Raw genomic sequence first — 22,357 nt, forward strand, 5'->3', positions numbered from 1 at the left:
AAATTTAAGGCAAATAACCTTTTTCTAGAAGAGAACACTTTTTTTTTTCCCCCTGAAGTAAACCCCTCCTTTCTTTTTAAATCCTTTTTTTTTTAATGTAACTCCCTCATTTTTCTAAATTGAGGAAATATCCCTCCTTTTTGTGAAAAAAATTGTCCTTTTTGAGGAAAAAGTAATTGGTTTGGGGTTATGTGTGGTTTTGAGTGGGTTTCTTGAGGAAAAACTTTTTGAGGTAATAATTATTAATAATAATAATTCCTTTTTCTGAGGAAAAAATTAATTTTCGGATTATACTCCCCCCACCCCCCAACGCATATCTCTGTTCCAGAAGAAAAAAAAAATCTTTTTTTTCAGGTAAATCCCTTCCTTTTTTGAGGAACCCTTCCTTTCCCTTAGGAAAACACGGTTTGGTTATTTTGAAGGAAAACACACTTCTTGGTTTTGAGTAAAAACTTCCTTTTTTTTGAGGCAAATACCCCTTTTCCTGAGGGAAAAAAAAACACCTTTTTCAGGAGAAAACCCCATCCCTGAGGCAAATACCCCTTTTCCTGAGGGAAAAACCCACCTTTTTCAGGAAAAAAACCCATCCCTGAGGCAAATACCCCTTTTCCAGAATAAAACCCTCCTTGTGTGAGGAAAAAAAAATCGAAACTTTTTGATAAAAAATCCCTTTTTTTCCTGAGGTAACATTGCCCCCACAAGGTCCGGTGTCGGTGCCGGGTTCTAGAGTCGGGTTCTAGAGTCGGCCCATCCGGCATTGCTATGCCATGTTCTAGAGCCGGCCTCAGGTCCCCTGGTTCTAGAGCCAGCCTGCTCACACTCGCGGTGCCGGGTTCTAGAGCCGGCCTGCTCGCACTCGCGGCGCCGGGTTCTAGAGCCAGGCCGTCCCGGCCCGTGGTGGCGGGTTCTAGAGCCGGCCTGCTCGCACCTGCGGTGCCGGGTTCTAGAGCCAGCCCGTCCGGCTCCGCGGTGCCGGGTTCTAGACCCCGCCGGCCCAGCCCATCTCGTCCGCCAGCTCCTCCTCCGCCGGCGGCCGCAGCGGTTCCTCGTCGCTGTAGACGGCGGGAGTGGGCGCGGGCGGAGCGCGGCGCCGGGTCAGCAGGTCTGTGGCCGCGCTCTCCATCTCGTCCATCGTCATGTCGCACGCGTCCGCGATCTCGCGCTTGGCCACCGCCACGAACTTGGGGTCGCGGGCGAACAGCCCCAGCCCCTCCGAGATCAGCACCTGGGTTGGGGGGGCGAGGGGGAGGCGCTGGCACCGGCATCGGAGGCGTGCCTGTGTCCCCCCGTGTTCCTCTCCTTCCTCACTTCCTCCACCAGGCTGTTGGGCAAGCCACGGGCTGTCCCCCCTTCGCTACTTCCACCAGGCTGTGGGCTGAGCCATGTCACTCCATATACCCCCCACGCCCCCCCTCCCATGTCCCCCACTCACGGCCTCCACCAGGCTGTCAGCCGAGCCTCGGGCCAGGGCATCGTGGGGCCCGCAGGGCCGCAGGCGCAGCGGCGCGGGGGGGAACCAGCGGTTGAGGGGGGGCAGGCTGCCGCCCGCCCCCGCCGCCGGAGCCCCCTCCACCAGGATGAGCGGCGCGTACAGAACGTGCCCGCGGGCCGGGGCCGCCCAGGCCTGCGAGGAGCCCCCCAGGCGCCAGGTCTCGGAGCTGCCGTAGCCCTGGGGGCGGGATGGGGTCAGTGCGGGGGTGACACTGTCAGAGTGTCCCCCCTCCCCGTCTGTCTGTCCCACCTCCAGCAGTACCTGCGGCCGGGCAGGGCCGGGCGGGCCCGAGGGGTTGTAAGTGCCCGGGATGGGCTCGTCCTCGCAGCTACCCTGGCGCCGCAGGCACTGGATGGTGAAGGAGGGCTTCCGGCCTGGGGGGCAGTGGGCAGGGTCAGCCCCCGGCCAGGGACCCTCAGGGGCACCGGGCAGAGTCACATCCTCAGGGGCACCGGGCAGGAGCCCTCTGGGCTATCGGAGGGCAGCGGGCAGAGTCCCCCCCGGATCTAGGGGCACCCGGGGGCACAGGGAGGGGTCAACCCCACCTATCAGGGATCCTTCCTGGGGTACTGCGGGACACCCCCCTCCCCATCGGGGCACCACGGAGGGTCATCTTTCCTCGCCATCAGCCCCAGGGACCTTCCGGGGCTACCGTGGAACCGTCCCGGGCTACGGGGGAACTAGGTCAGCGCTGCCGGGTGCGATCACGGAGGGTCTCACTGGAGGCCCCGGCCCCTCCTTTGCCCCCCGGCCCCCTTTCCCGGCCCCGCCGTACCAGCGGGGGTGGGGGGCAGGAGCCGGCGCCGTTTCAGCTGCTGCCCCTCGCGAGCGCCGCTGCCAAACGCGAAGTGCCGGGGGGGCAGCGGCAGCGACCCCCCCCGGGGCAGCTCCGCCGCCCAGCGCGGGGGTCCCGGTGCCCTGCGGGGAACAAGGGGGTCAGTCCGGGCTGGGAACATCCCCTGGGACACCTCCCAGCGCGGGGGGACCCAGCGGGGTCAGGGGGCGACAGAATCACCCTCTCCCGGGACAGATCCCTCCAGTGCCCCCTCCCCAGTTACAGAGACACCCCTCGCCTTTCGGGGGTCCCGGCAGCCTGGCACGGGGACAGCGTCAGGGCTGACGGGACTCCCCTCCCCAGCTGCAGGGACCTCTCTAGATGCGGTTCTCCCCCACAGCCTCGGGGGTCGCGGTACCTGTCCCCGACCCAGCGGCGCCGGGCCGGTGCCGAGCTCTCCAGGTCCTCGTCGTGGCTGACATCCCCCGGCTCCCCTCCCGGCTCCTCCGCATCCTCGGCGGGGGCTTCCTCCTCCTGGTCCCCCGCGTCGGAGCGCCGCCTGCACAGAGGGCCATGGGCACCCCCCGTCCTCCCCGGGAACCCCCGCCCCGTGTCGGGGTGTCCCCAGCCCCCCGTACCTGCCGCCAGGGCGGGGGGCTCCCCCGTGGGAGGGGGGCGCGGGGTCCTCCCCTTCGGTGGGCGCGGGGCTGGGGACGGGGGGTGGCTCCGAGAGCAGGGGGGAGCCGGGGGCGGAGCCGTAGAGCGTCTCGGGGGCCTGCGGAGAGAGGCGGGTCGGTGGGCGTGGCCACGGCACAGGTGTGGACATTCGGTGTGGATTTTGGACAGGTGTGGTCGGTGGGCGCGGCCATGGCACAGGTGTGGACATTCGGTATGGCTTTGGGGCAGGTGTGGCCGGTGGGCGTGGCCATGGGACAGGTCATTTGGTATGGATTTTGGACAGGTGTGGCCGGTGGGAGTGGTCACAGAATAGGTGTGGCCATTTGGTGTGGCTTTGGGGGCAGGTGTGGCCTGTGGGCATGGGCAGGGTGGCACAGGTGAGCCCGGTGGGCGTGGCAAATAAATGTGCTGTCGGTGGGCGTGGCCAAAGGAAAGGTGTGGTGGGCGTGGCTCACTGCGTAGGTGAGCGGCTCCTCCGAAGGGGCGTCCCCGCCCTCGTCCCCCTCCAGGTCACTCAGTGCCCGGCGCATCTCAGGGCCCAGCGCCTGCAGTGTCTGCAGCCCGGCCTGGGGGGACACAGGAGGGTCAGGGGGGTCACCTGGTGACACCTGGGACCCCCAGCCCCGCCCGGGGGTGTCGCACCTGCAGCGCACACTCGTTGCTGGGGCCTGCGTTAGCGCCCAGCATCCCCCGCTCCTTCCGCCGCCGGAACTTGCGGAAATAGTCCTGGATCAGGAAGGTGGCGTAGAACTTCCCGACGGTGACCTCCTCCTCTGGGGGACACGGAGGGTCAGGGGACAGCCGGGGGTCTGAGGGGACAGGGAGGGGACACGCACGGCCCTCACACACCCTCGGGCGGGGGGATGACCTCGTCCAGCAGCTTCGGCTTCGTCCTCTTCCAGATCTTCTTCACCACAGCCCGAAGCTCCTTGTTGGCCACATCCAGGTTCCCTGCAGGGGACACACAGCCATGACTGTCACCCCCTGCTGTCCCCTGCCCCCTCCACACCCTCCCAGCTCCCCACCTTCCGTCTTGATCTTGAGGGAGGTGCGGACCAGAGCGAAGAGCGTTGCGTTGAAGGTGACGGTCCCGTCCGAGTTGAGGGGCATGTTCATGGCCACCAGGCGCTGGGAGGGGACAAGAGGGGGGTGAATCTGGGTGGCTCCCCCCAGGAGCACCCCAAATCCCCCCAGGAACCCCCCCAGACCTTGCAGGCCACGCGGTGTGGGCAGAGCTTCCCAAAGCCCAGTGGGGGCTGGATCCGGCGCAGCAGCGTCACCACGTCCAGGTGTTTGATGCGGCCCCTGGGGACGGGGGACAGGAGGTCATGGGTGGTCCGGACACCTGGCCCCCCCGGATGGGGACAAGGGGACAGTTACACACTTGGCTGCGGGGTCGTACTCGGACCACACACGCTTGAACTCATCCAGGTGGTGTGGGCCCAGGATGGACCAGTCGCGTGTCAGGTAGTCAAAATTGTCCATGATCACAGCCACGAACAGGTTGATGATCTGGGGGCATCAAGGGGGGGTCAGGATGTCCATAGGGGTCCTGAGGGGTGTGGGGCAGTGCTGGGGCCGTGGGGCAGGGCCCCGTGTCTCACCAGGAAGGCGCAGAGCATGAAGAAGCTGATGAAGTAGGCGATGGCGAAGTTGCTGCCGCAGGTGAACTCCTCCCCCGGGCCCGCGTCCGACTCGGGGTCGCAGCGCTTGCCCGGCAGGCTGGCCAGCATGATCTCCTGCCACGCCTCCCCCGTGGCACACCTGCAGCCCACGGGACACACCTGTACCCCCATGGCACACCTGTACCCCTGTGACACACCTGAACTCCCATGGCACACCTGTACCCTCATGGCACACCTGTACCCTCATGGCACACCTGTAACCCCATGGCACACCTGTACCCCTGTGACACACCTGTAACCCCATGGCACACCTGTAACACCGTGGCACACCTGTACCCCTGGGGCACACCTGTACCCCTGTGATACACCTGTACCCCTAGGGCACACCTGTACCCCTGTGACACACCTGTGTCCTCCCCACTGCACACCTGTACCCCTGGGGCACACCTATGTCCCCCCCAGTGCACACCTGCACACCCCAGGACACACCTGTACCCTTATGACACACCTATACCCCCATGGCACACCTGTACCCCACGGGACACACCTGTACCCCCAGAGCACACCTGTACCTCTGTGACACACCTGTGTCCCCATGGCACACCTGTACCCCTGTGACACACCTGTGTCCCCATGGCACACCTGTACCCCTGGGCACACCTGTGTCCCCCCCACTGCACACCTGCACCCCTGGGGCAGATTTGTAACCCACTTCATGATTCATTGAGAGGAAGCTCCAAAGTCCCATGAGAAGCCCAGAGCCCCCTGGCCTCCAAGAGCCCCCCGCAGACCCCCCAGCCCCTGCAGACCCCCCAGAACCCCCCAGGCCCCCGTCCCCACCTGAAGAGCAGCAGCACGGCCTGGGGGAAGGTCTGGAAGTTGTTGTTGCGGTTGATCTGGGTCCCGTCCTGCAGCGCCACCTTCCCGAAGGTCTGGGGGGGACAGAGGGGGCCGGGGGCTTACAGGACACCACCCCCCACGCCCCTCACACCCCCCACATCCCTCACCTCCCCCCGGGACCCCTCACCTCCCCCAGGCCCCTCACCTGCATCCCGATGACGGCGTAGATGAAGAAGATCATGGCAATGAGCAGAGCGACGTAGGGCAGGGCCTGGGGACAGAGTGAGGGTGAGGGGGTGCTGGGGGTCCCCCCTCCATGTCCCCTCTCCCCTTTGTCCCCCCCATCCCACCTGGAAGGACTTGACGAAGGTCCAGAGCAGGGTGCGGATGCCCTCGCCCTTGGAGAGCAGCTTCACCAACCGCATCACGCGGAAGAGCCGGAAGAAGGTGATGGAGATGCGGGAACTGTCCTCTGAGCTCTGCAGGGAGGGGGGTCAGGGGCACCCCAAAACACCTGCACAGCCCCCCCAGAAATCCCCCAGCTGGGGACACCTCCCCGTACCTCACCAACGTGCCCCCCGTTCTGTGACAGGCAGATGGGACGATGGAGATGGATGAAGATGATGGAGATGATGGAGATGGAAATGATGGAGATGATGAAGACAGACATGGACATGAGGACATGGACCAGGGAGAGACCCAGACATCCAGGAGCACCCCAAAACATCAACTCCCCCTGAGCCAGGGGACAAGGAGGGCGACTCACGTTGACCTCAGTGACGGCAATGTCCACCACGCTGCCCACCACGATGAGGGCATCAAAGGTGTTCCAGGCATCGCAGAAGTAATGCTGGGGTGGGGGGGAGGTGGTGAGGACCCCCTGTCTGTGACCCCCCCTTGTGTCACCCCTTGTGTGACCCCCCCATGACACCCCTGCGGCATACCCGGGGTTTGAAGGCAATGATCTTGAGCACCATCTCCACAGTGAAGAGCCCCGTGAACACCATGTTGAGCAGGTCCATCACGTAGTTGAAGGGCTTGGACTGCTCATAGTGCTGGGGGAGGACACGGGGGTCTGGCACTGTCCCCTCTGTGACCCCCCCTGTCCCCCCAGGTGTTCCCCCCCACCTGCACGGCCAGGGCGATGGTGTTGAGCAGGATGAGGACGAACATGATGTACTCGAAGGCGGTGGAGTTGACCATGGCCCACACGCGGTACTGGGTGCGGTTTTTGGGGATGTAACGGCGCAGCGGCTGCGCCTTCAGCGCGTACACCACACACTGCCGCTGCGGGGACAGGGGACAGTGTGGGGACAGCGTGGGGACACGGCCACCCCACTGCCGTCCCACCTCCACCCCACCCACTGCCGCTGCAGGGACAGGGGACAGCGTGGGGACAGTGCGGGGACAGTGCAGGGACAGTGTGGGGACACGGCCACCCCACTGCCACACCACACACTGCCGCTGCGGGGACAGGGGACAGTGTGGGGACAGCGTGGGGACAGTGCGGGGACAGTGCAGGGACAGTGTGGGGACACGGCCACCCCGCTGCCATCCCGCCTCCACCCCACACACTACCACTGCGGGGACAGGGGACAGCATGGGGACAGTGCAGGGACAGCATGGGGACACCACAGGGTTATGGGGACATCGCAGAGCCAAGGGGACACGGCAGGGCCATGGGGACACGGCAGGGCCACGGCCAGCATGTCCCCACACCTGGTTCTTGTCGAGCTCGCAGTTGCGGTACTCGCTCTCGCCCTGCGCGCGGAAGGTGATGATGACGAAGCCCACGAAGATGTTCATCATGAAGAAGGCGATGACGATGATGTAGACGATGAAGAAGATGGAGATCTCCACACGGTAGTTGTAGATGGGCCCCTGGTTCTCGGCGTTGGCATCGATGGCCTTGTACAGCAGCCTAGGGGGGACACGGTGCTGGGGGTGTCCCTGCGGGGGTGGCAGTGTCCCCGTGCCCACCCCAGGGACTCACGCTGGCCACCCCTCGAAGGTGGACACGGTGAACAGGGCCATCATCCCCGCCAGGACATTGTCGAAGTTGAAGTCACTGTTGAGCCAGAGGCGCTCCCGCACCGACGGGTGGGACACGTCCCCGTCCTTGTACACCAGGAATGTCCCCCTAGGGGACAGCGAGGGTGAGACACCCCTGGACACTGCCACCACTGAGGGGTGGGACATGTCCCCATCCTTGTACACCAGGAATGTCCCCCTGGGATGGGGACATGGGGACAGCGAGGGTGAGACACCCCCTGGACACTTCCACCACTGAGGGGTGGGACATGTCCCCATCCTTGTACACCAGGAATGTCCCCCTGGGATGGGGACATGGGGACAGCGAGGGTGAGACACCCCCTGGACACTTCCACTGACTGGGGGGCCACAGGGACACCACAGGAACAGCAACAGCGGAACCCCATGGGGACACAGGGACACCACAGGATCACAGGGACAGCAATGGTGAGACCCCAACAGGACACTGCCACCAGCAGGGGGGTGGGACACCATGGGGACACCGTTGGGGTGGCTCAGGGCCAGGATTTGAGGTTCAGGGCTCAGTTTGGGGTGTGGGGTCATTTTTGGGGTGATGCTCACTTGCACTCTCCTGGCGTGTGCTTGGCCTCGTCAGTGCAGCTGTAGAACTTGCCCTGGGGGGATCGGGGGGTCAGGGGGACCCTCAGCACCCTGAGGGGGTGGGGACCCCTCAGAGGGGGGGTGGGGACCCCTCAGAGGGGGGGTGGGAACCCCCAAAAACCATGGGACCCCCTGCCCACCCCAAACCCCAGAGACCCCCCCATACCTTGAGCAGGATCTCCACGGTGAAGATGGAGGTGAAGGCGTAGTCAAAGTAGCCCAGGATCTGGGGGTGGGGTGGGGAGGGGGGAACGGGGTGACCCCGACCCTTCTCAACCCCCCCGACCTCCTGGACCCCCCAAACACCCCCAGATTCCCCCTCAACCCTCCTTGCCCTTCCCAGCCCCCCCCCATTTCTGCTCCCCAACTCCGGGCGAGCAGATCCCATGTGGGGTGCACTCTCCCACACCCCCAGTGCGCCCAGTCCCTCCCAGTTTGCCCAGCGTGCCCAGTAGCCCACGTGGTTGCGGGGTGAGTGGGCGCGCACGGGGTCCTCTGCGGCCAGGGAGATGCTGCTGAGGATGATGAAGACGAGGATGAGGTTGGTGAAGATGTGGTGGTTGATCAGGGCGTGGCACTTGACCCGCAGCCTGCACCAGGCACACGTCAGCTCCCAGTGTTCCCAGTCCATCCCAGTGCCCCCCAGTGCTCCCAGTGCCCCCCCAGTTTGTGTCTCCAGTGCTCCCAGTCCCCCCAGAGCTCCCAGTCAGTCCAGTTTGTGTCTCCGCTCCCAGTGCTCCCAATCCCCAGTGCTCCCAATTCATCCCAGTGCTCCCAGTCCCCCCAGTTTGTATCTCCAATCCCAGTGCTCCCAGTCCCCCAGTGCTCCCAGTCCCTTCAGCTTGTGTCTCCAGTCCCAGTGCTCCCAGTCCCCCCAGTCTGTATCTCCAATCCCAGTGCTCCCAGTCCCCCAGTGCTCCCAGTCCCCCCAGTCTGTATCTCCAATCCCAGTTCTCCCAGCCTCCCAGTGCTCCCAGTCCCCCCAGTCTGTATCTCCAATCCCAGTGCTCCCAGTTCTCCCAGTTCTCCCAATGCCCCAGTGCCACTCACGGGTTGGTGCTGCTCAGCACGAAGAAGGCGCTGCCCTCAGGGATCGGGGTCACCTTGGTCTTGGGGGCCTCCTCCAGGGACTCCAGCTGGGCCCTCCCCAGGCTGTCACGCTCCCCCCCGGCCTCCTCGTCACCTGCAAGGGACCCCATGTCCAGCCACTGTCACATCCCCCCCTCCAGGGACCCCTGTGTCTGGCCACTGTCACCTCTCCAGGGTCCCTGTGTCCAGGCACTGTCACCTCCCCAGGGTCCCCATGTCCAGCCACTGTCACCTCCCCAGGGACCCCACCCTAGGCACTGTCACCTCCCCAGGGACCCTGTGTCCAGCCACTGTCACCTCACTAGGGACCTCACCCCAGGCACTGTCACACCCCTGCAGGGACCCCCATGTTCAAGGACTGTCACCCCCCAGGTGCCCTTCATGTCACCCCCACCCCACTGGGAACCCCCACCCCAGACACTGCCATCCCCCTCCAGGGACCCCATCTCATGTCACTGTCACCTCCCCCAGGACCCTGATGCTCAATAACTGTCACACCCCCCCTTCAGGGACCCCCACATCAGGGCACTGCCACCCCCCAATGTTCCCGATGCCCGGGCAGGTAACACTCACCTTCCTCCACCTCCTCCTCCTCCTCCTCCTCTTCCTCCTGCGGCTGATCCCCCTCAACCTGGGGAAGAGGAGGGGTGAGGGGCTGTGCACACTTTGGGGGGAGGGAGGGACCCCCCCAAGACCCCCCAGTCATGGTCACCCCCCGGGACCCCCCTCACCTTCACAGCCACGTCCTGGCTCTCCGTCCCCGCCTCTGCCTCCCCAGCCTTGTCCCTGGGTTGGGGGAAAAGGGGGGCTCAGCCAGGGGGTCCCGGGGGTCGGGCACCCCCCAGGGGGCCCAGGGGATGGGTGCCCTCCCCCATCACCCCCAAAAGGGCCCCAGGGGTCCGGGCTCACTTTTTGTCCCCCCCCGAGTTGATGTTGTCACCGTCCGCCAGGTTGTCCACGGCGATGGCCAAGAAGACGTTGAGGAGGATGTCTGAGGGGAGAGAAGGGCTCACCAGTGCTCCCAGTATCCTCCCAGTATCCCCCAACGCCCTTCCAGTGACCCCACTCCCCCCTTTTATCATTCCAAGCCCCACTCTGTCCCAGCACATCTCCCCAGTTACCCTGTGCTCCATTCCCAGTTCCCCAGCTCCCCACTCCCAGTCCCTCTGGTGCTCCCAGTCCCTCCCAGTGCTCCCAGTCCCTCCCAGTGCTCCCAGTGCTCTTGGTTCCTCCCAGTGATCCCAGTACCCCCAGTGCTCCCTGTGCCTCCCAGTGCCCCCACAGTGCCCTCAGTGCTCCCAGTCCCTTCCAGTGCCCCCAGTACTCCCTGGGCCTCCCAGTGTTCCCAGTGCTCCCAATGTTCCCAGTGCTCCCAGTGTTCCCGGTACCCACTGTGCTCCCAGTCCCTCCCAGTCCCTCTGGTGCTCCCAGTGCCCACAGTGCCTCCAGTGCTCCCAGTCCCTCCCAGTGCTCCCAGTGCTCTTGGTTCCTCCCAGTGATCCCAGTGCCCACAGTGCTCCCAGTTCCTTCCAGTGCCCCCAGTCCCTCTGGTGCTCCCAGTGTCCACAGTGCCCACAATGCTCCCTGTGCCTCCCAATGTTCCCAGTCCTCCCAGTGTTCCCAGTGCCCCCTGTGCTCCCAGTCCCTCCCAGTGCCCCTAGTGCCCCCAGTGTCCCCAGTGCTCTTGGTTCCTCCCAGTGCTCCCAGTCCCTTCCAGTGCCCCCAGTACTCCCTGGGCCTCCCAGTGTTCCCAGTGCTCCCAATGTTCCCAGTGCTCCCAGTGTTCCCGGTACCCACTGTGCTCCCAGTCCCTCCCAGTCCCTCTGGTGCTCCCAGTGCCCACAGTGCCTCCCAGTGCCCACAGTGCCTCCAGTGCTCCCAGTCCCTCCCAGTGCCCCCAGTGCTCCCAGTAGCCCCAGTGCTCTTGGTCCCTCCCAGTGCCCCCAGTGCTGCCAGTGCTCCCAGTCCCTCCCAGTAGCCCCCGTGCCCCCAGAGCCCAGGCTGCCCACGCACAGTTCCCGCAGATGAAGAGGATGATGAAGTAGACACAGACGAGCATCCCGGGGAACACGGGGCCACCGTAGGCCATGATCCCATCGTACATCACCGCGTTCCAATCCTCCCCCGTCAGGATCTGGGTGAGTAGGGGGTCCCCAAACACCAGGGGCACCCCAAAACCTTAGTGCCACCCCCACCAGTGCCCCCAGTACACCGCTGCCTCCCAGTTCTGAGTGTGCAGCATCACACCAGAGAGGCTACAGGGTGGTGATGGGATGGTTTGAGGGGGGCTCATGGGTTTTGGGGTCTTCCCACAGGTTTAGGGGACCCACGAGATTCAAGGTCCCTCACAGGTGTTGGGATATCTCACAGCTTTTAGGGTCTCCCTTGGGTTTGGAGGTCTCACACAAATTCTGGGGTTCCCCATAGTTTTGGGGTCTCTTCATGGCTTTAGTGTCCCCTGTGCATTTTGGGGTCTTCCCACAACTTTCAGAGCCTCCTGTGGGGTTTCAGGGTCTGACACCCCTGCAGGCTTTGGGGTCCCCCTTCAGGGATTTCAGGTTCCCCCCAGGTTTTGGGGTCTCCTCAAGGCTTTAGGGTCCCCCGTGCATTTTGGGGTGCCCCCCCCCACAACTTTCAGAGCCTCCTGTGGGGTTTCAGGGTCTGACACCCCTGCAGGCTTTGGGGTCCCCCTGAGGGATGTCAGGTCCCCCCAGGTTTTGGGGTACCTGGAACACGGTGAGCAGGGCCTGCGGGAAGGTGTCGAAGGTGCTGCGCTTGGTCTGGGTCTCGTCGAAGCTGAAGCGGCCCCCGAAGAGCTGCATGCCCAGGAGAGCGAAGATGATGATGAAGAGGAAGAGCAGCAGCAGCAGGGAGGCGATGGATTTCATGGAGTTCAGCAGGGACCCCACCAGGTTGCTCAGTGATGCCCAGTGCCTACGGGACATGTGGGTTACTGGGAGCACTGGGAAGGGCTGGATGGACAGTGCAGAGCCAACACCTGGTGGAGCTGGCCCAGGGCCTGGGGTTACTGGGGGCACTGGGAGCACTGGGAAGAGGCCAGTGCAGAGCCAACACCTGGTGGTGGGGGGTGTTGCAGCATTGGGGTGTCACCAATTTGGGACATCACGGCATTAGAGCATTGCTCCCTTGGGACATTGGGGTGTTGTGGCTTTGGGACATTGCAGGGCTGGGACATTGGGGTGTTGGGATGTTGGGATATTGGGGTGTCAGGGCATTGAGGCATTGGGACATTGTGGTGTTGGGGCATTGGGGTGTTGGGGTATTGAGGCATTGGGGTGTTGGGATATTGGGGTGTCAGGGCATTGAGGCATTGGGACATTGTGGTGTTGGGGCACTGGAGAACCAGTGTTTGGGTGTCCTGGTGTTGTGGCACTGGGGTGTCCTGGTGTCGGGGTGTCCCAGTGCACGGCACTGCGGTGTCCCATTGTTGGGTCGTTCTAGTGTTGGGGTGTCCTGGTGTCGGGGTGCCCCTGGGATATTGGGGTGTCAGGGCATTGAGGCATTGGGACATTGTGGTGTTGGGGCATTGGGGTGTTGGGGTATTGGGGCATTGGGGTGTTGGGATATTGGGGTGTCAGGGCATTGAGGCATTGGGACATTGTGGTGTTGGGGCATTGGGGTGTTGGGGTATTGAGGCATTGGGGTGTTGGGATATTGGGGTGTCAGGGCATTGAGGCATTGGGACATTGTGGTGTTGGGGCATTGGGGTGTTGGGGTATTGAGGCATTGGGGTGTTGGGATATTGGGGTGTCAGGGCATTGAGGCATTGGGATATTGTGCTGTTGGGGCACTGGAGAACCACAGTGTTTGGGTGTCCTGGTGGTGTGGCACTGGGGTGTCCTGGTGTCGGGGTGTCCCAGTGCACGGCACTGCGGTGTCCCATTGTTGGGTCGTTCTAGTGTTGGGGTGTCCTGGTGTCGGGGTGCCCCAGTGTCAGGGTGTCCCAGTGCTGTGGCACTGAGGTGTCCCAGTGTTGGGGTGTCCCAGTGTCCGGGTGTCCCATTGTTGGGGTGTCCCCGTGTCCGGGTGTCCTGGTGTCGGGGTGTCCCAGTGTCAGGGTGTCCCGGTGTTGGGGTGTCCTGGTGCATGGCACTGCAGTGTCCCATTGTTGGCGTGTCCCATTGTAGGGGTGTCCCAGTGTCGGAGTGTCCCCGGTGTGTGTCACTGCGATGCCCCATTGTCGGAGTGTCACGGTGTCAGGGTGTCCCAGTGTCAGGGTGTCCCGGTGTCGGGATGTCCTGGTGCGTGGCACTGCAGTTTCCCATTGTTGGGGTGTCACGGTGTCAGGGTGTCCCAGTGTCGGGGTGTCCCCCGTGCGCGGCACTGCGATGCCCCATTGTCGGAGTGTCACGGTGTCAGGGTGTCCCAGTGTCGGGGTGTCCCGGGTGCGTGTCACTGCGGTGTCCCCGCGCTGTCGCTCACCGGGTGACCTTGAAGACGCGCAGCAGGCGCACGCAGCGCAGCACGGAGATGCCGAGCGGCTCCATGGCGCCGCGCTCCACCAGCGCGGTCTCCAGCACGCCGCCGCACACCACGAAGCAGTCGAAGCGGTTGAAGAAGCTGGCGAAGTAGCACGAGGGGCCGAGCGCGTAGAGCTTCAGCACCATCTCGGCGGCGAACAGCGACAGCAGCGCCTTGTTGGCGTACGCTGGGGGGGACACCGGGGGACACACCCGAGTCACCCCCGGCGGAGGGTGGGACGGGCCCCCCGAGCTCTGGGGGTGTCGGGGGTACCGGGAGATGTCAGGGGGGTGTTGTTTGGGGGGTACCGGGAGATGTCAGGGGGGTGTTGTTTGGGGGGCACTGGGGGTGTCGAGGGTACCGGAGGGCTTGGGGGACCCTAGACATATCATATCGCGATATCATCAATATTTCACCCATTTTCAGATAATTTCGGTCAATTTTGCACCATTTCAGGTGCAGCGTTCCCGGAGGCGCTGCAACACCGGCACGGCGAGCGCAGCACAGAACGAGGGAGCTGCAAAAGGTCGGCGGGTGGCAGGATCACGGCTGATATCGCGATATAATTTCAATTTCAGCCATTTCCAGATGGTTTTTTTTATTCTGTTTTTCACCAAGGAAAGGTCCCCGTGGGGGTGCACCGTTCCCGGAGGCACTGCAATACCGGGACGATGCGCGGAGCGGAGGGAGCAAGCTCCGGGTCCAACTCCCGAGCCCAAAAATCCGTTTAATATAAAGTCCTCTCATCGAGGACGTATCAGATATTAAACTGATAAGAACAGATACTACACTTGATCTTAGCCAAAAGGCCGAGAAGCGATGCCCCAGCTCCCCCGAGCGCCGCGCCCGGCCCCGCCCGGCCCGCCCGCACCTCACGGACACCCCCGCGCCGCGCCCGCCCCGCTCCGGAGCCGCTCTGCGAGCTTTTCCCCAGCTCATCCCGCGCTCTCCTCCCGCGGTTTGTACGCACCCACCCCGAAAATCCCGAAAATCGCCCCAGATTTTCGCTCCCATGATGCCTTTGGCGGCATCCGCGACTCATTTGCATGCGCAGCCCGATTATCTACATAACTCCACCCTCGCCCCGCCCCTCTCCAGCCCTTCCCGATCTCCTCTTTTCTCCTTCTCTGGCTCATCCCGCACTTTTCTCTCGCGTTCTGTCTCCACAGATCCCCAGAAATACAGGATGACCCGGGCAGCTGAGGGGGGAAAATATTCCCTGTGGGGGGTACCGAGGGGTTGGAGAGGCACTGGGAGGTATCGGGGTGCACTGGGGGGTACCGGAGGGTTTTGGGGGCCCTGGGTGTGTCGGGGCAACCGCGGGGTTTGGGAGGCACCGAGGGGTTAGAGAGGCACTGGGAGGTGTCGGGGGGTTACTAGGGGGTCCCGGGGGGTCCCGGGGGTCGCACCCTGTGTCTCGGTGAGCCAGGGCGGCTGCCCGTGGTGCTCGGAGGCGATGGTCAGCGTGTTGAGGAACACGAGCAGCAGCACGGTCCAGTAGAAGGACACGGATTTCACGGCCGCGCGGCAGCGCCGGCGCCACAGGCGGTTCAGGCGGCGCAGGCGGCGACTGGGGGACAGCGAGGGGGTTCGGGGTGACAGAAAAATCCCCCCCGTCACGCGGGAGGAGGTGAGGGGGGTTTGGGTTTGGGGGGAAATGAGGGGTCACACAGAATCAGAAGAGACCTCCGAGATCTCTGAGTCTCTCCAGCCCTAAAACCTCACCCAAACCAGCCACACACAGGCTTTTAAAAACCCATTTTTTTCCATAAAAAACATTCTCCTAATATCCAACCCATATTTCCCTTGGGGCAGGGCAGATTTGGGAGTAGGGAAGGACAAGGGTAGGGGGGAATTTGGGGTGTTTTGGGGAACGTGGAGGAATTCGGGATACAGGGTGATGAGAGGGGGTGGGGGACGTAGGAGCAGTGGGATTTTGGGGACAGAGGGGAGGTGGGGGGGTGACAGAGTCCCTGTCAGGTGGGACGGGTTGGGAGGCTTTAGGGGGGCCCCACTGTGGCCCTCCCTCCATTTTTTCCACACCCCCCTTTCTTCTCCCCACTCACCAGAATTTTGTCTTTGTAATTTTGCCCCTGGGGAGAGAAAAGCAGAAATTACCCCAAAATTTGGGGATTCTGGAGGAGTCCCTCGGCCCTGGGGGGGGGGCTTTACAGGGGTTTTGGGGTCAGATTTGGTTGTGTGGGGCTTAGAGGATCCCTGGTTGGGGTACCTGGGGGTGATCATAGGGGTGCTGGGGTCGGTTTTGGGGTCCTGGAGGGAGTATGGGGGGTCCGTGGGGTATGGAGGGGTCTCAGAGGGCTTTGAGGTGCTGTGGGGGTCAGTTCTGGGGTCTCGGGGTGCATCTCGGGGTGGGGTCCCGCCAGCTATGAGTGGTTTTGGGGGGACATGGGGGGGCTGTGGGAGGATCCTAAATTGTCCTGAGGCGCTGTAGGTGTCGGGTTTGGGCTCCCAGGGATTTGTGGGGTGTCACAGGGATCCGGGGCGTGTCCCTGGGGCCGTGGGGGGATCCCGGGGCCCGGCGGGGTCGGGGGTCCCGTGTCCCGCCGGGGCTCACAGGCAGCGGTCGCAGGCGGTCGGCGGCGCCTCCTCCTCCCCCACGGTCTCCGTGTTCACCGAGGTGGTCTCGCTGCCCGGGAGGCTGGCTGGGGTGGGGGGCACACGTCAGCCCGGGGGGGCTGGGGTGCCCGGCACGGGGGCATTTGGGGGGTCTGGGGTCAGGGAATGTGGGGTGCTCTGTCCAGGGAATTCAGGGTGCCCAGGTGTGGGTTTAAGGAATCTGGGTGTGCCCAGGTGCGAAGAATTTGGGGTGTCTGGGGTCAGGGAATTTGAGGGTGCCCAGTCCAGGAAATTCAGTGTTCCCAGGTCTGGATTCAGGGAATTTGGGATGCTTGGGTTCAGGGAATTTGGGGTGCTTGGGTTCAGGACATTGAGTGTGTGCCCAGGTCCGGAGAATTTGAGGTGTCTGGATCCAGGGAATTTGGGATGTCTGGATCCAGGGAATTTGAGTGTGCCCAGATCTGGGTTCAGAGAATTTGGGATGCCCAGGTCTGGGGCATTTTGGGGTGCCCGGATTAAGGGAATTTGGGGGGGTCTGGGTCTGAGTTCAGGGAATTTGAAGTACCCAGATCTGGGGGATTTAAGGGTGCCAGGCCCAGGGGATATGAGATGTCTGGGTTCAGGGAATTTGGGATGTCTGGGTTCAGGGAATTTGGGGTGCCCCGGGGGTACCGTGGGTGTCAGTGGAGTGACTCGCATGGCGCAGCCACTTCAGCCGTGGCTTCCGCTTCCCCATCAGGTCCTCGGCGGTCAGACCTGTGGGAAAGAAGGGTCACAGAGCTCTGGGGGGGCTGAGGATTTTGGGGTTCCCCCCATAACTGCCCCCCAGCCCCACTCACGGTGCTTCTCATGCTCCCCCTCCTCCTCGTCACCCTCCAGCTCGGCCTGGGTGATCCAGTCCATGTAGCCCCGCAGATCCTCCTCCAGCTGCTGCTTCTCCCGCAGCTTCTGGAAGTCCCCGCGGGCCTTGGCCTTCTCTCTCTCCTTGGAGAATTCCCTGGGGAGGGGGCACAGGTGTGACCCCCAAACACAGCAAGGACAGTGCCCCACTGCTGACCCTCAGCCCCACTGCTGGCTCCTCACCCGCTCAGCACCCCCAGCACCAGGTTGAGGACGAAGAAGGAGCCGAAGATGACGAGGCTGACGAAGTAAATCCAGGGCAGCTCGTGGCCCATGGCGTCCTGCATCTGTGGGGGGAGATTTGGGGTGATGGGGTCCCCCCAAATCCCTCCTCAGGTCAGGCCAGTGACACCCAGCAGAGAGGTTTGGGGCTCTGCCCTGGTCTGGGTTGATTTGGGGGATCAGGGATGAGTGTGAGGATTTTTGGGGGGCTCAAGGTGGGTGTGAGGACTTGGAGGGGCTCAGAGATTTGTGTGAGGATTCTGGGGGGCTCAGGGAGGTTTTGAGGATTTTGGGGAGGATCAAGGATGTGTTTGAGGACTTGGAGGGGCTCAGTGATTTGTGTGAGAATTCTGGGGGGTTAGGGAAGGGTTATGAGGACTTTGGGGGGCTCAGGGGTCTCACCCAGTAGAGCACGTTGGTCCAGCCCTCCATGGGGATGCAGTAGATTTGGGGGGCTCAGTGATTTGTGTGAGAATTTGGGGGCTCTCAGCGATTTGTGTGAGGATTTGGGGGGGCTCAGGGAGGGGTTATGAGGATCCTGGGGGGCTCGGGGGTCTCACCCAGTAGAGCACATCAGTCCAGCCCTCCATGGTGATGCACTGGATTTGGGGGGCTCAGGGAGGGGTTGTAAGGATTCTGAGGGGTCTCAGCGATTTGTGTGAGGATCCTGGGGGGCTCGGGGGTCTCACCCAGTAGAGCACGTCGGTCCAGCCCTCCATGGTGATGCACTGGAACACGGTGAGCATGGCGAAGAAGAAGTTGTCGAAGTTGGTGATGCCGCCGTTGGGCCCCTCCCAGCGGCCGCGGCACTCGGTGTTGTTCTGCAGGCAGGCGCGGCCGTGCCCCGAGAAGGCGCAGGGAGAGGGGTCATCCTCCGACTCCAGGTCTGGGGACAGGCGACAGCGAGCCCTGGTGACAGCTCCCGCCAGGGCGCTGCCCCTCATCACTGCCCTCACTCAGCTCCGGTCCCCACTGAGAGATCCTGGTCCCGTGGGTAACTCTTGTCCCCGCTGAAAATTCCTGTTCCTGCTGAAAATTCCTGTTCCTGCTGAAAATTTCTGTCCCTCCTGACCATTCCTGTCCCTGCTGACCATTCCTGTTCCTGCTGAAAATTCCTGTCCCTGCTGAAAATTCCTGTCCCCAAGCTTCTCTTTCACCGGCACTAACTCAGCTGCTGTCCCCACTCTTGTCCCTCCTGCCTACTCACACCCCTGATGTTGCAGGGGCTCAGGGGTGTGCTGGGAACCCCAGAACCCTGCTGGGGTGTCCTGGGGGGTGCTCAGGGAATTTAGGGGGGGTCTCAGTGTGTTAAGGAGCTCAGAACCCTGCTGGGGTGTCCTGGGGGTGCTCAGGATATTTAGGGGGCATCTCAGTATGTTAAGGAGCCCCAAAATCCTGCTGGGGTGTCCTGAGGGGGTGCTCAGGGAATTTAGGGGGTCTCAGTGTGCTAAGAAGCTCAGAACCCTGCTGGGGTGTCCTGGGGGTGCTCAGGATATTTAGGGGGCGTCTCAGTATGTTAAGGAGCCCCAAAATCCTGCTGGGGTGTCCTGAGGGGGTGCTCAGGGAATTTAGGGGGGTCTCAGTGTGTTAAGGATCTCAGAACCCTGCTGGGGTGTCCTGAGGGGGTGCTCAGGGAATTTAGGGGGGTCTCAGTATGTTAAGGAGCCCCAGAACCCTGCTGGGGTGTCCTGGGGCATCCTCAGTGCTGGGTGTGGGGGACTCAGGAGTTTTAGGGGGGTCTCAATGTGGGGTGTCCTGGGGGGTGCTCAGTGCTGGGGGGGTGGTCTCAGGAGTTTTAGGGGAGCCTCAGTGTGGGGTGTCCCTGGGGGATCCCGGTCCCCAGGCTGGGGTACCTGGGAGCACTGAGGGACTCTGGGGGTGTCCCAGGGCTGGGGGGGACCCACGGGGTGACCCCCCCGTGCCTACCAGAGCCGATGAAGAAGCAGGTCTTGTGCATGCGGCCGATGAAGAGCTCGAGGCCGATGATGGCGTAGATGATGATGACGAAGAGCACGAGCAGCGCGATGTGCAGCAGCGGCACCATCGCCTTCATGATGGAGTTGAGCACGATGTGGAGGCCTGGGGGGGGCACGGGGGGGTTGGCAGGAGGCTGAGGGGGACCCCAAAACCCCCTCGCTGTCCCCGGGGTCTCACTGGGGACGCCGGAGACGAGGCGCAGCGGGCGCAGCACGCGGAAGGCGCGCAGGGCCTTGACGTCGAAGCCGCCCGGCTTGCCGCTCATGTGGTGGGCATCGCCCGGCTTGTGGGACACCTGCTCCAGGATCACGCTGAACAGCCTGGGGGGACACCACGGGGTCACACGGCTCTGTGTCCCCCTGCCCCGGCTGTCCCTGTCCCCGGAGAGCCCCTGACCCCACGATGACGATGACGAAGTCCAGCAGGTTCCAGCCGTTGCGGATGTAGGCGCTGGGGTGCAGCACCAGCCCGTAGGCGATGATCTTCAGGAACGTCTCCACCGTGAAGATGATGAGGAACACGTACTCCACCTGCTCCTGGGGGGGCACGGCGGGCAGGGGGGGTCAGCACCCCCTGCTCCAGGGGCGCACGGGGTCACCCAGTGTCCCCTTCCCTGTTGGGGCCCCCCCTCCCCTGACACGCTGACCCCTTCTCCAGGAGGGCATTCAGGACACCTCCGTCCCCTCATCGCTCACAGTGTCCCCTTTCCTGGGGATCAGGGACATTTGAGGACCCTCACTGACCCCTCCACCCCTTCCAGCATCCCCTGGGGACATTTGGGGTTCCCCCTCCCAGCATCCTCCCTTCTCCTGAGGAATGAGACAGGGATATTTGTCCCTTTTTGGGGACAAGAGACAGGGACCCTTGGGAACCCCCTTGCATCCCTGTCCTTTTGGGGACAAGGACACTCGGGAACCCCCTCAGCCTCTCACACCTCCCAGAGTCCCCTTCCCCCGGGTACAAGGGGCAGGAACACTTTGGGACCTCCCCTGACCCTCCCTTTGCCACTGGACAAGTGACAGGGACATTTGGGGGACACCCCTGACGCCACCCCTTCCTTTGGGGCTCAAGGAATAGAGATATTTGGGGCGTCCTGCCCCAGTGTCTCCCCCCTCGGGGTGACAAGGGACATTTGGGCCCCCTCCAGCCCCCTCCCAGTGTCCCCTTTGTGGGTGACTGGGGCGGCTCAGCCGGGATTAGGGCCCCCCCCGCCCCCCCGGCCCCGGCGGCAAAGCGGATTAAGGCAGCGGCACAGCGTGTGCCAGGGGACACGTGTGACACAGGGACCCCCCCGCGTCCCCACAGCCCCTGCCACCCCACGGTGCCACCCTCCGGCGCCTCCCCAGGTGCCACCCCCACCCCACTCACTTCCACTCCACGATGCTGATGGCAGCCCCCAGACCCCCCGAGCTCCCCACTCACTTCCACTCCACGATGCTGATGGCAGCCCCCAGACCCCCCGAGCTCCCCACTCACTTCCACTCCACGATGCTGATGGCAGCCCCCAGACCCCCCGAGCTCCCCACTCACTTCCACTCCACGATGCTGATGGCAGCCCCCAGACCCCCCGAGCTCCCCACTCACTTCCACTCCACGATGCTGATGGCAGCCCCCAGACCCCCCGAGCTCCCCACTCACTTCCACTCCACGATGCTGATGGCAGCCCCCAGACCCCCCGAGCTCCCCACTCACTTCCACTCCACGATGCTGATGGCAGCCCCCAGACCCCCCGAGCTCCCCACTCACTTCCACTCCACGATGCTGATGGCAGCCCCCAGACCCCCCGAGCTCCCCACTCACTTCCACTCCACGATGCTGATGGCAGCCCCCAGACCCCCCGAGCTCCCCACTCACTTCCACTCCACGATGCTGATGGCAGCCCCCAGACCCCCCGAGCTCCCCACTCACTTCCACTCCACGATGCTGATGGCAGCCCCCAGACCCCCCGAGCTCCCCACTCACTTCCACTCCACGATGCTGATGGCAGCCCCCAGACCCCCCGAGCTCCCCACTCACTTCCACTCCACGATGCTGATGGCAGCCCCCAGACCCCCCGAGCTCCCCACTCACTTCCACTCCACGATGCTGATGGCAGCCCCCAGACCCCCCGAGCTCCCCACTCACTTCCACTCCACGATGCTGATGGCAGCCCCCAGACCCCCCGAGCTCCCCACTCACTTCCACTCCACGATGCTGATGGCAGCCCCCAGACCCCCCGAGCTCCCCACTCACTTCCACTCCACGATGCTGATGGCAGCCCCCAGACCCCCCGAGCCCCCCACTCACTTCCACTCCACGATGCTGATGGCCGCCCGGCGGATGGGGTTGTTGAGGCGGAGGCAGAAGAGGGCGCGGGGGGAGCGATGGACGCCCCCGGTGCCCCCCTGGCCCTTGTGCTTGGGGTGGGGGGGGCGGCGCTGCCGCTGCCCCGGAGGGGTCCCCCCGCCCGCAGCCCCCCCGGGGCCGTCGCTGGACCCCCAGCCCAGGGGCTGCCCCATGGCCTCGGCCAAGGGGGACAGGTCCTTCGGGGGCCCTGCGGAGGGGAACGGCTGGTCAAGCATAGGGAGGGACCCCCAAACCTTTCCGGACCCCCCCAGGAGCCTCTAACCCTGGGACATCCCCGACCACTCCCCAACAGCCCAATCCCACAGAGCAAAACCCCTCCGAGTCCTTCTGCAGCCCCCAAACTCCTCCTGTCTCCCCCCAAAATTCCTCCTTGACCCTCTCAAACCCTCGTGGACCCCCCCCCCAAACTCTGTCCAACCCTGAGACCACTTGGGCACAGAGTGACCCCCCCAGAACAGCTCCATCCCACTGAGGGTCCCCCCCCCAACCTTCCTGGACACCCCCAAACCCGTCCAACCCTGAGACCACTTGGGCACAGAGTGACCCCCCCAGAACAGCTCCATCCCACTGAGGGTCCCCCCCCCAACCTTCCTGGACACCCCCAAACCCTCCTGAAAACCCTCAAGGACCCCCCCCAAACCCCCCCGACCCCCCCCCACCCCCCCCCCCACCCCCCCACACCCCCCCCATCAGACAAACATA

The 22,357-nt window shown here is 63.6% G+C and overlaps 1 protein-coding gene and 1 non-coding gene across 2 annotated transcripts; both read right to left on the minus strand.

The window, feature by feature from the left end:
- Positions 1-552: 552 nt before the first annotated feature.
- Positions 553-21,842, minus strand: LOC121362313 (voltage-dependent L-type calcium channel subunit alpha-1F-like; the record flags this gene model as incomplete). Its single annotated transcript, XM_041483710.1, is given in 43 exon segments — positions 553-1,225; positions 1,433-1,669; positions 1,754-1,866; positions 2,268-2,410; positions 2,686-2,826; positions 2,906-3,042; positions 3,401-3,511; positions 3,588-3,718; positions 3,795-3,896; positions 3,971-4,073; positions 4,154-4,250; positions 4,330-4,457; positions 4,550-4,709; positions 5,411-5,502; positions 5,616-5,681; positions 5,761-5,889; positions 6,177-6,314; positions 6,316-6,465; positions 6,539-6,697; positions 7,130-7,331; positions 7,404-7,550; positions 8,024-8,076; positions 8,229-8,288; positions 8,523-8,652; positions 9,113-9,245; positions 9,725-9,782; positions 9,883-9,937; positions 10,061-10,142; positions 11,165-11,285; positions 11,878-12,085; positions 13,595-13,820; positions 15,043-15,203; positions 15,700-15,726; positions 16,209-16,296; positions 16,883-16,966; positions 17,050-17,207; positions 17,294-17,397; positions 18,022-18,218; positions 19,259-19,411; positions 19,487-19,629; positions 19,706-19,845; positions 20,005-20,017; positions 21,596-21,842. Coding segments are annotated over 43 exon segments (5,573 nt in total), but the record flags the coding sequence as incomplete, so codon positions are not given.
- LOC121362314 lies at positions 14,264-14,454 on the minus strand. Its single transcript, XR_005956489.1, has one exon. It is a non-coding gene; the product is annotated as a U2 spliceosomal RNA (small nuclear RNA).
- Positions 21,843-22,357: the final 515 nt, after the last annotated feature.

This window comes from Pyrgilauda ruficollis, unplaced genomic scaffold (assembly GCF_017590135.1).
Source record: "Pyrgilauda ruficollis isolate IOZ18807 unplaced genomic scaffold, ASM1759013v1 scaffold602, whole genome shotgun sequence".
NCBI classification, from domain to species: domain Eukaryota; kingdom Metazoa; phylum Chordata; class Aves; order Passeriformes; family Passeridae; genus Pyrgilauda; species Pyrgilauda ruficollis.